The 15,566-nt window shown below is 38.2% G+C and overlaps 1 protein-coding gene across 1 annotated transcript in view; it reads right to left on the bottom strand.

The window, feature by feature from the left end:
- ZYG11B (zyg-11 family member B, cell cycle regulator) overlaps positions 1-15,277 on the bottom strand; it is a 90,427-nt gene extending 75,150 nt beyond the window's left edge. The window contains exon 1 of the mRNA XM_059135980.1: positions 15,036-15,277. Coding sequence (XP_058991963.1) covers positions 15,036-15,038 — 3 coding nt within the window. The 5' untranslated portion in view covers positions 15,039-15,277. The remainder of the gene's footprint in view (positions 1-15,035) is intronic.
- Positions 15,278-15,566: the final 289 nt, after the last annotated feature.

The following is a 15,566-nucleotide window of genomic DNA, read 5'->3' as shown; positions in this document are numbered from 1 at the left end:
AAATAGCTAAAACAATAATTCCAGTACAAAACAAGAGTGCAGTTCTTTTTATTTATTTTTTTAGTTAATGTGGTGGTTTTTTTTTTTTTAAGATTTTATTTATTTATTTGACAGAGAGAAATCACAAGTAGATGGAGAGGCAGGCAGAGAGAGAGAGGGAAGCAGGCTCCCTGCTGAGCAGAGAGCCCGATGCGGGACTCGATCCCAGCACCCTGAGATCATGACCTGAGCCGAAGGCAGCGGCTTAACCCCCTGAGCCACCCAGCCGCCCCATAATGTGGTGTTTTCTAGAACAGGATATAATCCTGACATAGTGATTTATTCAAATAAAATTTGCCCAGATTGGTCCTCTCAAATACTGCTAGTAAGAGTGTAAACTGGGACAATTTGTCTGGAAATGAAAAAGATTCAATATTCATAAAAACACCCACATTCAAAAAATAAAATATAGGGGCGCCTGGGTGGCTCAGTGGGTTAAAGCCTCTGCCTTCAGCTCAGGTCATGATCCCGGGGTCCTGGGATCGAGCCCCACATCGGGCTCTCTGCTCAGCAGGGAGCCTGCTTCCTCCTCTCTCTCTCTGCCTGCCTCTCTGCCTACTTGTGATCTCTGTCTGTCAAATAAATAAATAAAATCTTTAAAAAAAAATAAAATAAATAAAAATAAAATATAAAAAACAAAACAAAACAAAAACCACCAACACTCTTGGTCCAGTACTTCATTAGGTAGAATTTACCTAAAAATAGTAAATAATCAGAGATAATAACAAAGGTTTTTACATAAAGGGACTTATCACAGTTTTTCTGACCAAAAAAAAAAAAAAAAAAAAAAAAAAAAAACCCAAACAACAACAACAAAAAACCCACACATTCAAATGGCTAAAATAGAAAGAAATGGTAAGCAAATCATAGTATGTCAATTCTATATAATACTATACAGCAATATGTATGTTTCTGAATAACTTTTAATGACATGGCAAAATGCTAGGAGTAGAATATTACTAAGCTAAATAAAAACTATACGAAGCAGGATTTCAATTAAACATCTACACAGCCATAGGAAATTATATTGCCTGAAAAACATTTCAGAAGCTTAAAAAGTTACCTCTAAATTAAATATGGTTTTTTTTTTAAAGATTTTATTTATTTATTTGACAGAGAGAGAGAGAGATCACAAGTAGGTAGAGAGGCAGAGAGACAAGCAGAGAGAGGGGGAAGCAGGCTCACTGCCGAGCAGAAAGCCCGATGCAGGGCTCGATCCCAGGACCCTGAGACCATGACCCGAGCCTAAGGCAGAGGCTTAACCCTCTGAGCCACCCAGGCGCCCCTAAATTAAATATGTTGTAGTGTATCTATACAGAAGAACAAGGGAGAGATGAAATAAAAAAGGACAGAGGATACCTCAAGGGTAGGGGGTTATGGCATAGAGAAACACACGGGGTAAAACTGCAGTGGTCAAGTTCTATTTTTTAAGTTGGGATGCCAGGTTTTTAGCTATTTGTTTATTATGTTTCATGACTTACACAAATGTTTCATATGGCTTTCTGAACATATCAAATTATTAAAAATGGAAAAAGACTAAAATAAAAATAAGTGGAAATGAATAAAAGCTGTTTCTGTGCCTTTTTTTTTTTTAAGATTTTATTTATTTATTTGAGGTGGGGCAGGGGAGCAAGCACAAGCAGTGGGGGTGGCAAGCAGAGGGAGAAGCAGGCTCCCAGCTGAGCAAGGAGCCTGATGTGGGGCTTGATCCCAGAACCCTGGGGTCATGACCAGAGCCCAAGGCAGCCACTTAAGAGACTGCCTCTGTTTTTGCTTTCCAAATATTGTAAGATAACCAAGAAACTGTCATTTTATCAAAGATATTTTTCAATACGTGTATTCAAACTAAAAGACATTTTTATTAGACTCAGTAACATTTTAATTTTGAATGAAAACATTTATGTATATATACACATATAAATATGTAACTTCTCATCACTGCTCTTATACCTTTTTCTTACACAGTCTTACATTCCCCAGAGGTTTAAATATCTGGTAATGATGGACTGGGTTGCAAAGGAGTCTTGGGAGAATTTGCAGAGGAAAAGCAGAGGAGCAGCTATGATATAAAAGGGAAACAGAGAAGAAATAAAATGAGATTTTTGAGAAGCATATCTGTGAACTCCGTTCTACTTTACAATGTTCTAAAATTTGCAAATAAAGACTTAAAGAGTTATTCTGAAATGACTTTTTGGCTCCAAGGGATTGTGCTGCATGGATTATGATATTGCTAGATACATAGACTAGATACATAGGACACAACCTAAACAGTTATACATAAGCAATTAAAGAATGTATCCTACTATTATGCATATAATTTATACACCTATCTTCTCGTCTGCACCTGCCTTTAGATATCATAGAGCAGGGCCCTCCTTGAAGGAACAAAACAGAGGAAAAGGATGACTAGAATGAAAGGAAATCAGAAAAGGTTTTGACATGCATTACCTAGGGGAGGCACAAAAGGCTCCCAGATGTTGGGAAAAAAAAAAAATAGGAATTTTCATCAATATACATCTGTCTGGCATTTCAATTTATAAAGCTTTTTCAAAACAATCATGACGACTCTGTGAGTTATGAAGAATAGAAATTATTTCTGTTAGGAACCTGAGGTTTACCAAAGTAATGTTCACCAGTGGTAGCCATGTTCCCTTTATATATGCTGTTCCCTCTTTCTAGAATGCCCTTCTGCACCTTTCCATCTATCAAGTTCCTATTCATACTACAAGAGCCAGTATCTATGTCCACATCTCCATAATGTCCCTCATATACCAAAACATAGGCAGATATAATCACACTACTTTGTATATAGCTCTATTACAGTCACCTACTTTTGCTTACATGGCTGTCTCCCCCTTTAGACTGTGATTCAAGAAAAACAGTTCTCAAATTTTTTTTTTCCTGTGGCCCAATTAGTGGGGCAGAAAAACTTCACAGCCTACCCACTTTGGTTCCCAAATTCCAGATGGAAAGAGTGTTAACAATGAAGTATCATTATAAGGAAATTTTATAAATACCTGGTTTAACAATAAGAAAATGAATGTTTCCTATTTGATTAACAATACATTGTCAAAGTCTAAATTTGGAAATTTTTATGTCAAAAATGTTATTAATGCAAATACACATCAACACACACGAGATTAACCAAATAAAACACAACAAATGACACCAATAATGAAGTTAAATTAATGACAATTCATAATTAAGATTCAAACCTAGCAACCATACAAAAACTACCAACTCAAGAACACTGCTGACGCACTGATTACAAAGCTCTCTTCCAAGAAATTACAGGAATTCCAAAAAGCTCCATTTGTGCATATGCAGTAGGAGCTTTGTAACACTTGCAAGTGTCAGATTTCTTCATAAAAGACTAGAGTCTTTCAGTAAACTCCTAATCCACTAACTTTAGCTTTATGATTACTAAACTGCAGTAATACTTACTAAGTAAGTAGTCCTCTAGTATGGGGCCTTTAGTACATAAAAATTAATGTCTGAGGAACTACATCATTTATAAGCCCCTAGGAGTCAGGAAAGGATTTTTAGAACAGTTCATCATCTATCAGAGGAACTCAATGTCTCACATATTGAAACAACTAGAGTTAAGACCTGAGCCTTGGGGCCCCTGGGTGGCTCAGTGGGTTAAAGCCTCTGCCTTTGGCTCGGGTCATGATCCCAGGGTCCTGGGATTGAGCCCCGGAGAGCCTGTTTCCTCCTCCTCTCTCTCTCTCTCTCTCTCTCTGCCTGCCTCTCTGCCTACTTGTGATCTCTGTCAAATAAATAAATAAAATCTTAAAAAAAAAAAGACCTGAGCCTTATCCATTTTTGTGTCCCCTCCTCTGGTACAGAGCAAATGATCAGTGTCTACTGAGTATGTGAATAAATGAACTACCTATAAGCAGATTCCCTACTTTTTAAACACTGCTTTTTATAAGAACATGGTACAGTGAGGGGTAGGAGATAATGGAGAGAGGGCAAAAAAAAGAACAGCTCCTCAAAACAGCTTTTTCCACTTGACTACTTCCTAATAGCCAGAAAATGTCTGAGATATTAGCTCTCTTTCCCTCTCTTCAGAAAAGACACACTGGTATAAGCAGTACATCTTTTTGAACTGCTTTCCTTTCTTCAGAACCCAGTTCCACACCTTCCACACAACAGGATCCCTTCCTTCACAAAAAAGATCCCTCCTTATCTATCACGCATTAAAATCCTAGGTCCAGAATTCCTTCTAACTACAATGTCTCTGTAAAAGCCATTTCATTTTTGTGCCTCAGCTTCCTTATACATAAAATGATATTTGTAATAGTTTTCCTTTCACTTCATAAGGTTATTGTATCAAATAAACGATAAGAATATGCTCTGTTTGCTCTAAGACATTGTTACAAGGGACATCCATAAAGTGTATTCTTCCTGGTAATTAACTGAAAGAGAAACCTCATTACAGAGAGATTCTGGAGGCCACAGGGTCTGTCTTTGAGGAATCTCATATGGACTCATTAGCTCTTTCTAAACCTTCTCGTGGCTTTCTTTTAATCATCCTTAATCTTTTTTTTTTTTTTTTTTTTTTTGCTTTCTTATATGCTCTTTCCTTAAAGTATTTAGTCATCTATACAACACTCAAGCTAGAAGCATTCTCAGTCACTCCCCCATGACTTAGTTATCTATTTTATAGGTTGGATTGTTTTATAGTTTTAAAAGCTTCATCGGTTACTGCCAGGGTCATGGTAAAGCAGCATTTCAATTATCTAAGCAGTAGCCCATCCATTTCTACCAAGTAGGGAGGTGGGGGACACTAGGAATTGTCTATATATCACAACTGTAGTCTACTATTGGAAGGGACTAGGGCTTCCACTGCTGCTGGCATGACCAAAAAAAAAAAAGGAGATCAGGCATCTTTTACACTTGGAACTGAAGCCCCCAAAAATGTACCTAATAAATTACTTCTTGAATGAACTAGTAAATTACTAGATTATAACTTGTCTGAAAATTGATTTCATTTCTTCTATTGACACTACTTCAGGAAAAATCTGGTATAAAAATATTAAAATTGCCTTAATTCCTCAAGATAGACCTTGTAGGTTTCAGGATCACTGAATATTGAGGTCTTCTGGTTAATTATTAGGAAAAAATACACTTTATGGATGACGCTGGTAACAGTGTCTTACAATAAACAAAGCAACATCACATCCTTTATTTCATTTGATAAAATAATCTTGTGAAAGGAGAAATATTACAAATTTCATTTTACAGATAAGGAACTAAGTTACAAAAATGAAGTGCCTTTTCCAGAGGCACTGCGGTTAGTAGGAAGCATACTGGACCTAGATTTGAATTCTAGGTGGTGTTACACTACAAATTACCTAGCTTCTCTGACCCTCAGTTCTGTCCTTGGTAGAATGGGGATAATATTGGCACTTACCTCATGATGCTATTGTTAGGATGAAGTGAGAAAGTGTTTAAAACCTGTAGCACAATGCCTGATAATTATTCAGTAAATATTCCCTTCCTACTAGCAATGATCTCACACTAGTAATATAAATTTAACAGACACATAGGACAGCAAGTTTATGACTGTAAATTTTCAGAAGAGTCCATATCAAAACAAATAAGCTTCTTTGTCTCCCTATACCATCGGGCAGACATTTTTTAGTCTACCTTTTCAGAAAGGGTGTAGACATTTTAGGATCCTGGCTTTTTATAGATGTCTCAGTTCTAACTCGTGTGAATCAGGCTCAAAATCTCATTTCCTACCTGAAATGCTCCAGAACCTGACAAATTCTCCAAGAGAAGAGAAATGGCTCTGATAGTGCTCCTCTTGTTCTTCTTCTTCTTCTTTTTTTTTTTTTTTTTTTGGTATAGCTGGATGATCTTTTTTCCTTAAGATTGGGCCAGAAACCAGTGACTACAAAGATTACAAAGTTGATCATTTTATGTTTGAAACCAGTTCATTGACATCTCTCTGAAGGATTGTGTAATATTGCTCTGAAAAGTGATGATTTGGGAGTCAGCCTGCCTAGTTTAAAGTGCCAGCTCTCCTACTTACAAAATGATGTAATCTTGGGCAAAGTACCTATCTCTCTGCACCTCAGTTTTATGGTCTGTAAAATGCAGACAATGACAGTATTTACATCATAGGGTCATTATCAGAATTAAATACATTCTAAGCACAAGATACATAGAACACTGACTGATATATTAACTGCTCAGTAAATACTACCCATTATTATAGAATATAAACTGTATAGAACAAAACTGTATTTTGTTCACTGCTATATTCCCAGAGCCTAAAATAATGCCTTCTACACAGTGGGCACTAAATGTTTATTGCCTGAACAAATGAAGAATCAGGCACAAATCTATTGTTAGGTGTATTTAAAATACTTTTGCCCCTAGATAAAAAGACTATGTGTCCATAGGGAAATATCAAGTCATATGTCTAACCCTGAAATTAAAGCATGGGAATGAAAGGCAGACAAGTGTCATGAGTTCACAGGTATAAGAAACTTCAGATACTGGACAATCTTTGACCACTCATTTTAGTAGTACTCCATGGGAAACCTCTTCTTAGTTTATTAGTTTTGGATTTGGGGGGTTTTTGGTGTTTTGTTTTGCTTTTTGTATTTTCTACTACTGATTCAACCAAGTCAGACTTCTAGCAATAAACATCTAAGATAACCATAGATATGCTATAAACCCTTCATCTTCTCCTTCCCCAAATACAATCATTTTACAAATGAGGAAGAAGGTGAAGAAGGTATACCAAGCGCACAGATATATTGTGTTCAAGGGTACAGATATATCAAACCATTTGAAATGGATTATGGGGATTTATTTTTCTTTTTTAAAAATCATCAACTATTCCTTAAAATTCCCTAGATGCCAGACAAAAACATAGATAAGGTGAGCTTGCGTGTATCACTTCAAGGCCTGGTCAGTGGGGCCAATAGCTATATGCTAAAGGGCAAGAAGTTAGAATTCTATCTAAAAAAAGATAAAGGCCTGGAAAGGTAAATAAATCCCCTTCCTTTCCACCTTAGCTCATGTAATAAAAAATCTAAGAAACAAAACAAAAATTCAGGTCAGTAATCACTAAGCATATGAGCAGATATAGGATTCATGAACTCAAGGAGATATTTCAGCATTATTTTTCTCTTAACTACTAGCATGAGTTTTGAAATACAATATGGTAAACAGAGAAGCCAGGTTAATAATGGAAAGAACACTGGGCCTGCAGTCAGTGCTGGCTCTGCCATTTACTAACTGTGTGATCTTAGGAAAATAAATTAACTTCTCAGTTTTCTTATTTGTAAAACTGATGCTAAACTTCTATCTTGACTACTTCACAAAATGGTGATGAAAAATAAATGGGATGTGTACACAAAAAATGACTTTAAAATATTAAAGTACTATGCAAATATTAACAAAACCAAAATTTTTTGGTATGAAAAGTTGGGTAATATACTCACGGAGGTAAGAGCTCAAGTGCCCTGATCCCACAGTGCTAGAGCTAATAGAATGTATCTACTATAATAATTTAGTTTTGACTTGCTAGAATCTTAAGAGGTGAAAGGGATCACAGAGAAGACTTAATATAACTTTTTCATTTTAGAGATGCTTAAATGGAGGCATAGAGAGGTGAACTGATTGGCCAAAAGGTTACAAGTTCTATGAAAAGAAAAAAAACTGATATTATATAACCAAGAACATTCAAACTTTAAAAATGTCCTTAGAAAAGGAGAATATGACATTGCATAGGCATTAAAATGCTGGAGAGCTAAGAAAAATGTTCGTACAAGGGAGAACTATATAGGAAAAAAGAAAAAAACAGAAGATCTTTATACAGAGCCAACAAAATGTTTAAATATTTAACCACCCCTCTAGATTTACGAATAAATTATTCTCTTTACTACCTGTGTTTAAATATTCTATTCTCTGGAAGGACATCTGCACAAATTATAGACAAATAATTTTGAAGTGTTTATACAATGACATTGCTTAGCAATTCATCTGGAAATCATTTGGCTTCCTCCCCCCAACTGTTCCTGCTGAACTTTTCTAGACAGAAACATACATATATCCCAGGTCTAAAGTATCACTTGGGCTAGTAAGAGAAAAATTATCTGATCCAACATTTCTTGCCCACCAAACCTCCTTTTCCCCTCAGGGGACCTGCAGAGAGTATTCATCTTTCTTTCCATCTTTCATGATTCACATCTCAGTCAACATTACCTGATCAGATTCTCTACAAAGTGTACACACTCTTCTACTGAACAAATATTTACCTACTTACTATGTCTTAGGCATTATGCTAAGTGTTTAAAAAATAAAGTTGAAAAAACTGTCCTTGTTCTCAGAGAACTCACAATCTGGAGAGCCATCCATCTTCCTTAACTAACAATACCAAGTACAGGAGAGGCATATAGAAAGGAGTAATCCAAGGCTGCCTGAAGGTTAACTGAAGGCTCTGCAAAGGAGATAGGCCTTAAAGGGACACTGAAGGTTTAATAGTCAAAAAGTTAAGAAGGGAGAGAGCATTCTAGATAGAAGGAACAGTAGAAGCAAAACTTAGAGGCACAAAAAACTAATAATGTGTGCTCAGTATTACTGAACATAAAATGCAAAGACTTCTCGCATAAACTGATTAGATTATTAGATTAAAAGACTAGATAAGGGTCCTAGTATACTGTGCAAAACACCTTCATTTAGCAACTATTTGCTGAGCCCGTACTATGTGCTAGACACTGCCAAGTACATAGGATACAGACCTTTGTAGATCCATTGCTGTCTACATACATGGCTGCCACCTGAGTTGTGCAGTACAACCTGTGTGGCCCTAGCAACCCTGTAAGACCACTATAAACTAACTGGACCCAAACTGCAGGCTCGTTAAGTATGGTAGAGTCCACTAATTCACACACACGCCCAAGTATGCTCTATATACAATAAAATTTTGAAACATACACTATTTTCAATGCCGTTAAAATTGAGAGTGCAGTATCATTTTAAAAGTTAAAAACAGAACTACTCTGTGATCCAGCTAACACACTACTGGGTATTTATCCAAAGAACACAAAAACATTAATTCAAAGGGATACATGCACCCCCTACATTTACAGTATCATTATTTACAATAGTCAAGACATGGCAGCAGCCCAAGTGTCCATCAATTGATGAACTGATAAAGAAGATGTGATATAGATACATGTGTGCGTGCGTACAGATGTCCCCGTGAGCGCGCGCGCGCGCACGCACGCACACACACACACACACACACACACACACTGGAATACTATTCAGCCATAAAAAAAGAATGAAATCTTGCCATTTACAATGATGTGGATGGAAGTACAGAACATAATGCTAAATAAAATAAGTTGGACAGAGAAAGAGGAGTATCAAATTTCACTCGTGGAATTTAAGAAACAAAACAAAAAAGCAAAGTAAAAAAAACCAGAGTGTCAAAGCAAGAAACAGACTTTTAATTGCAGAGAACATTCTGATGGCTACCAGAGGGGATGGGGTAGGAGTTAAACAGGTGATGTATCACACTTGGCGTGATGAGTGTCACGTGATACACGGGAACTGCTGCATCACTCCATTGTACACCTAAAACTAGCCTAACACTGTATGTTAACTAACTGGAATTAAAATAAAAAGTTAAAAACAAAACAAAACAAAACCCACTGGGTGGCTCAGTGGGTTAAGCCTCTGCCTTAGGCTCAGGTCATGATCTCAGGGTCCTGGGATCGAGCCCTGCATTGGGCTCTCTGCTCAGCAGGGAGCCTGCTTCCCCACCCGCCCCATTTCTCTGCCTACTTGTGAGCTCTGTCAAATAAATTAAATATTTTAAAAAAAGAGGAAATGCGGTGATAATTATATCCAATTTGACTTTTCATTTATTGGAAATGAACTACATATACTTTCAATATTTTATTTGTGGACATAGGCTTGCAAGTAGCAGCATGAAACCATTCCTTTTGTCATTTAGAAATAAAAAAGAACAATTATAAAAACCTGATTCTTTTAAGTACAAAAATGCAAGAGTTCCAAATTTAAAGTTAAAAAGTCAGTTCTTATTTATTTTGATGCCATAAACATAATTTCAATCTACATTGTAACATATACTCATTTGAAAATATGACAAATAATGCTTTCTCTTACATTAATGTGTCATTTGTTAAACAGGAAAAGGCTAAAACTTCTTTTAATATATTTTGTTCAATATATTAGTGAACTATGTAAGTAATTTAAAAACTAAGTACATTTTACTTAAAATTATTCCTTATACCACACAAAATCTTTTAAAAAAAAAAAGTTGAGAAGCGCTGACTCTTTTTACAGGACCTAATATATGATCTTTGGGAGACCTACTATTTGTAAATAAAGGACTTTGGTATAGTAAATTTACTTTAATATTTTCATAAATCCCTAACAGCAACATATATGAGAACTAAAGCCCAGTGAGCAAAACTGCAAAGCTGTTAGTGATTCTGTGCTTCCACAACTCCATAGTAATGCCTCTATGGAAAATACACTTTGCCAAAAAGTAGTGTACTCTGGCACCACTCTAACTTTGTATTTTATTTCCTTTTATTCTTCCTCCTCTAGTTTAAATCACCACTACCATAATAAGCCTAGGGTGAACGTTCACACACACTTATTTTCAGCTAGAGTACTGCAATAGCTCTTCACATACCAAAACAGGTTTCATACTGATTTAGATAACCTTCAAAATCTCTTAATTATGATATTCCTTCACACAAGAAGGTAGTCTGGGTCTTTCCAATGAGGCCAAACTCATAAGCCTATAACTCAAGGTCCTCCATGATCTGACCCTAGGCTCACCTAGTCTCATCTTTTCCTGTACCCTCGATCCTAGAGCACATCATGCCTGCTTTGGTCCCAGTTTTTATGCTCAAGCTGGTCCCTTTGCCTAGAATGGTCTTCCTTCCCAAACTCTTAACCAATAAAACTCCACTTGCTACAACCTCCAATTCAGATGTCCCTTTTTCAACAATGCCTCCCTGACTTTCTGATCATCCCCAAAGTCATTTAACAAATATTTATTGAGCATTTATAATGCACCAGGTATTATGTAAGTGTTAAAAGATAAAATGGTGAGCCAAACAAACATGGTCTCTACTTCACAGAGCTAGTATTTTTTCTCATTGGGTTGCTATGAGCATTAAAATATATAAAGCACTTAAAACAGCTCTGAAAATACACAACCATCTTCAATAAATATTAGCCTAACCATACTATCTAAAATAGTTGCCACACACTCATATACCTTTGACCCTTAAACAGGACAGTTCTGAAATGTGTGGGTCCACTTATACACAGATTTTTTACAGTAAAGTACTGTAAATGTATTTTCTCTTCCTTATGTTTTTTTAGTAACATTTTTTCTCTATCTTATAAGAATACAGTTTATAATACATACAACATACAAAGTAAGCATTAACTGACTATTTGTTATTGGTAAGGCTTCCAGTCGACAGTAGGCTATCAGTAGTTAAGTTTTTGAGGATGTAAAAGTTATACTGGGACAGGGGTTGATGCTCCTAACCCTGGCAATGTTCAAGGGTTAACTATACAATGTCACTTTATATTCTACCCTGATTTCTTTCTTTTTAGCACATGTGGCTGCTTCTCGTTATAATTATAATTGATATATATTCTATGAAAGAGGGATACATAATAGACAGGGTGTAACTTAGGGGTTTTTTTGAGGGGTATGCAAGGCAGATGAGGTTTCCCTGAGTTCCTTGAGAACTAACTCCAGGATACAGAGAGTTAAGCAGGCTAAAGACAGGTACCACCACAGATCATTCACTGTGCCATTCTATTATCTGGTTTTCCACAATCCAACTCCTATAATTTAATCTTTCAGTTTTCTTCCTAAAAGTAAAATCCTGAGAAGCCAGCTGTGACTATCCCATACAATGATCCCACAACTTTTCCTTTCTTAGCACACTTTGCATTTTTTTAAATTATTTTTTAAGGTTTTATTTATTTATTTGACAGAGAGGGACACAGTGAGAGAGGGAACACAAGCAGGGGGAGGGAGAAGCAGGCTTCCTGCTGAGCAGGGAGCCCAATGTGGAGCTTGATCCTAGGACCTGGGGATCATAACCTGAGCTGAAGGCTAAACAACTGAACCATGCACAGGCCCATGTACACTTTGCATTTAAAATTACTCTTTTGCTTAATGTTTAGATTGTCCACAAATACAATATATAAAAAGGCAAGGATCATATCTATTATTATTTGTCATATCCCCAGTGCCAACAGTCAATGGCACTCAAAAAATAAAATAAAATAAAAAGTAAGAACTACATCTTAAAGCTGTGGTTCTCATAGTGTTCGTCACAGAACAGGAACATCAAAATAACATGAGTACTTGTTAGAAACACAAAAATGCAAACTATGAGGCCTTACTCTAACCTAATCAAACTCAGGAAGTGGTGGCACAAACCTCCAGCTGATTCTGACTTATGGTAAAGTCTGAGAATCCTTGTTTTAGATATCTTAAGTATTCAAAACACAACATAACAATGAAAATTTTGAAAACTAAAATACAAAGCTTTATAATAATGTTTAACTCTATTTACTGAGTGCCTACTACATATATTGCAGATGGAAGTAGAAAACAAGTAGCCTCTACGTAATTCTCAACTCATAATAAGCTAATACTTTGCATTCTCTTCACTTCTCCCAGACATACACTCTTACTCTGCAGGTATGTGTTTTTTGTTTTTTTTTTTTTTAAATATTTTATTTATTTATTTGACAGACAGAGATCACAAGTAGATGGAGAGGCAGGCAGAGAGAGAGAGAGGAGGAAGCAGGCTCCCTACTGAGCAGAGAGCCTGACGCGGGACTCGATCCCAGGACCCTGAGATCATGACCTGAGCCGAAGGCAGAGGCTTAACCCACTGAGCCACCCAGGCGCCCTGCAGGTATGTGTTTTAACAAGTGAAGAAAATCAAGTTAGCTGCAGGCAAAGTCGAAGTTATAGTCATACGTAATGTATCTTTCTAGTCACATTTCCTACTATACATTCTCTTTTCCTCATCTCTCCATGCTAAATAAAGGTAATCTGTTACCTACAATACATCTCAATTACTTTCTACTCATATTCACAACAAAGCAGTCTTTGCCTTTCCAAAATGATCTATATAAATCATATTCATCTTTCTGGCACAGCTCAAATGACACCTTTGGATCCTAAATACCCGGAAAGAGTTTAAATTTTCTCCCTCTCTACTCATACATTTATTCTCAGTGGGATAGCCAATGCTTCCAAAAACCTAGAAATTTGGTGTCTTAGGCAGAACAGCTTACTTTATTCTAAAGAAATCATCAGATCTTACTAAATTTACTTTTTGTACCAAAAATAAAATTCTCCAACTCACTCTTCCATGTAGTTCCCTAATTGTCTCAAATTTCAGTTTAAGATCATATGAGAATACAAAATGAATCATTCAAGCATGTACATGGCCTGGGCACTGGGAATAACAGGAATAAGTAGGCACAATTGCTGCCTAGAAAAACCCCACATTTCAGGAGGAGAAGCAGGTTAGCACACAAAGGCAGTGTGATAGACTGTGTATGTGAAGAGTTGTTGTGGAGGCAGACACAGAAGAACCACCTAACAATGCAGTCAGTTAGACAAAGTTCACAGATTAAAAGATTCTACAACAAACCTCTTTCCTAAAAAAATGAATGGGGTAAAAACAAAAACTGACTAACCTCCTAGAACATGATTACCAGGACTTGGTTTTAACCAGAATATCTTTCTCCTCCCAGAGACCAAAATTTAGATTGCTGATATGATCAGCAATGTGTTTATTAAATACACTGCAAACCATGTGTAACCCCACTCTTTGAAAAACCAACTGAAGCTTCAACTTATTTTGAAACAAGAAGGAGAAAATTTGCAAATATAAGGGTCTCTCAACTAAAGGCAGGGAGAGCAAAACAAAGATGGTATTGGTAGGTATTAAAGAAGACTGGCACAATCTGACCGCTAACCTGATTTTCAGTCATCAGATGCCCTGGTCTCTGTCTCCAAACAAAAACAAACCGTTTGTTCTGGTTAAGCCTGCAAGTACAGATTTTTAAAAAATTTCCCTAGCTGTATGTACCTCCACATTAAAAGGCGCTCAAAATAAAAATACGTTTCAAAGCACGTTTAATTATTTGTCAAAGGCTAGATATCTCAAAAGGTCATAGGACGGATGCTGGCCGTCACCCCATGCTTCAGTCCAAAACACACTATCACCCAGGTTTTGCAATAACACTAGGCAATACGGAGTCCAGGCTTTCACCAATACTTCCCATCTCCCTTCCCGTCTACAAAAAAGATAAAGAAGAAAGCTTACAAATCCCTATCTGCCCGCCCCACTGTTCCTGGGAAGCAATCGCCCTCAAATTGTTCCTGCATAGACCCCTGAAGCCTTAGAAGGAAATGGGGACAGCTGTGAGAGCGGGGGAGAAAGGACATCCGATTAAGGGGGAGAGGAAATGTGGCTCGTAGAGGACGAAGGGGAGAAAGGATACGGAGAGGAGGGGGCAGTGGAGATAAAATAATGAAAGGGTGTAAGAAGCGAGAGCAAAGAGCAGGACGAAAATTGGGAAGAAGAGAGGTACAGAGATCCCAAATGAGATAAAAGCAGCAAAATGGCAGAGGAGAAAAGGAAGGTCGGGTTAAAGGACGAGGAGGGGGCGGCAAAGGGGAACGCGAAAGAAGCTGTCACTGGGGGTGATTAAAAAAAAGGGTGTCACCGAGGAGAGAGCTGGGGGGGATGTCACCCCAGCAGGTGGACGGGGAACAGGGGAAAGGAGAAGCGGGGCGCCGAGGGGGACAGTAACAAGCGGATGAGGTAAAGGCAGAGGACAGAGGGGGCACCAGAGCTAGGGAGGGGCAGGCCGCGGGGGCTAGGGCGGCGTGCGGCGTGCGGCTGCCGCTCGGGCAGGCCTCGTTCCCTCACCATGGCTGCGCCGGCCTGGTCCTCGGACGTGCAGCCTCTGTCCTGGGTTCGGCGGCGGGCCGGGCCTGAGCCCGCCCCCAGGCTGAGCCGGCGCGGGGGCTCCAGGAGGCTCCGGGAAGCGGCGGCTCCGGGCTTGGCCCAGGCCTCGGCCTCCTTCTCTCAGAAGCTGGACGTGCAGCCGCCGCAGCCGCAGCCGCAGCCCGACCCGGAGCGCAGACTCCACCCCGTGAGACCCGCCCCCACCGGCGAGCGCGTTTGGTCCCGCCCCCTCCTCACTGCGCAGACTCCAGGAGTAGCCTCCCGGCGCCTGGCCTTTAAAGGAGCCACACCCCCTCAAATCGTAGCTTAACCTCTAAAAATAAGAGCTTCAGGTATTACGTCATAGCAGGAGATTGGAGCCTTTACTCCTTTCAGTAATCTATAGACACTTGCTTTTCCTGTCCATTGTCATAATTCTTGGTGATTTCCGTTCTCTTAGATAATTCTTTCAATGCCTTCATATCTCGGGTTCCTCTCCACTAGGAATCACCT

This window comes from Mustela lutreola, chromosome 10 (genome assembly GCF_030435805.1).
Source record: "Mustela lutreola isolate mMusLut2 chromosome 10, mMusLut2.pri, whole genome shotgun sequence".
NCBI classification, from domain to species: domain Eukaryota; kingdom Metazoa; phylum Chordata; class Mammalia; order Carnivora; family Mustelidae; genus Mustela; species Mustela lutreola.
This window is presented reverse-complemented; position numbering and strand designations above follow the sequence as displayed.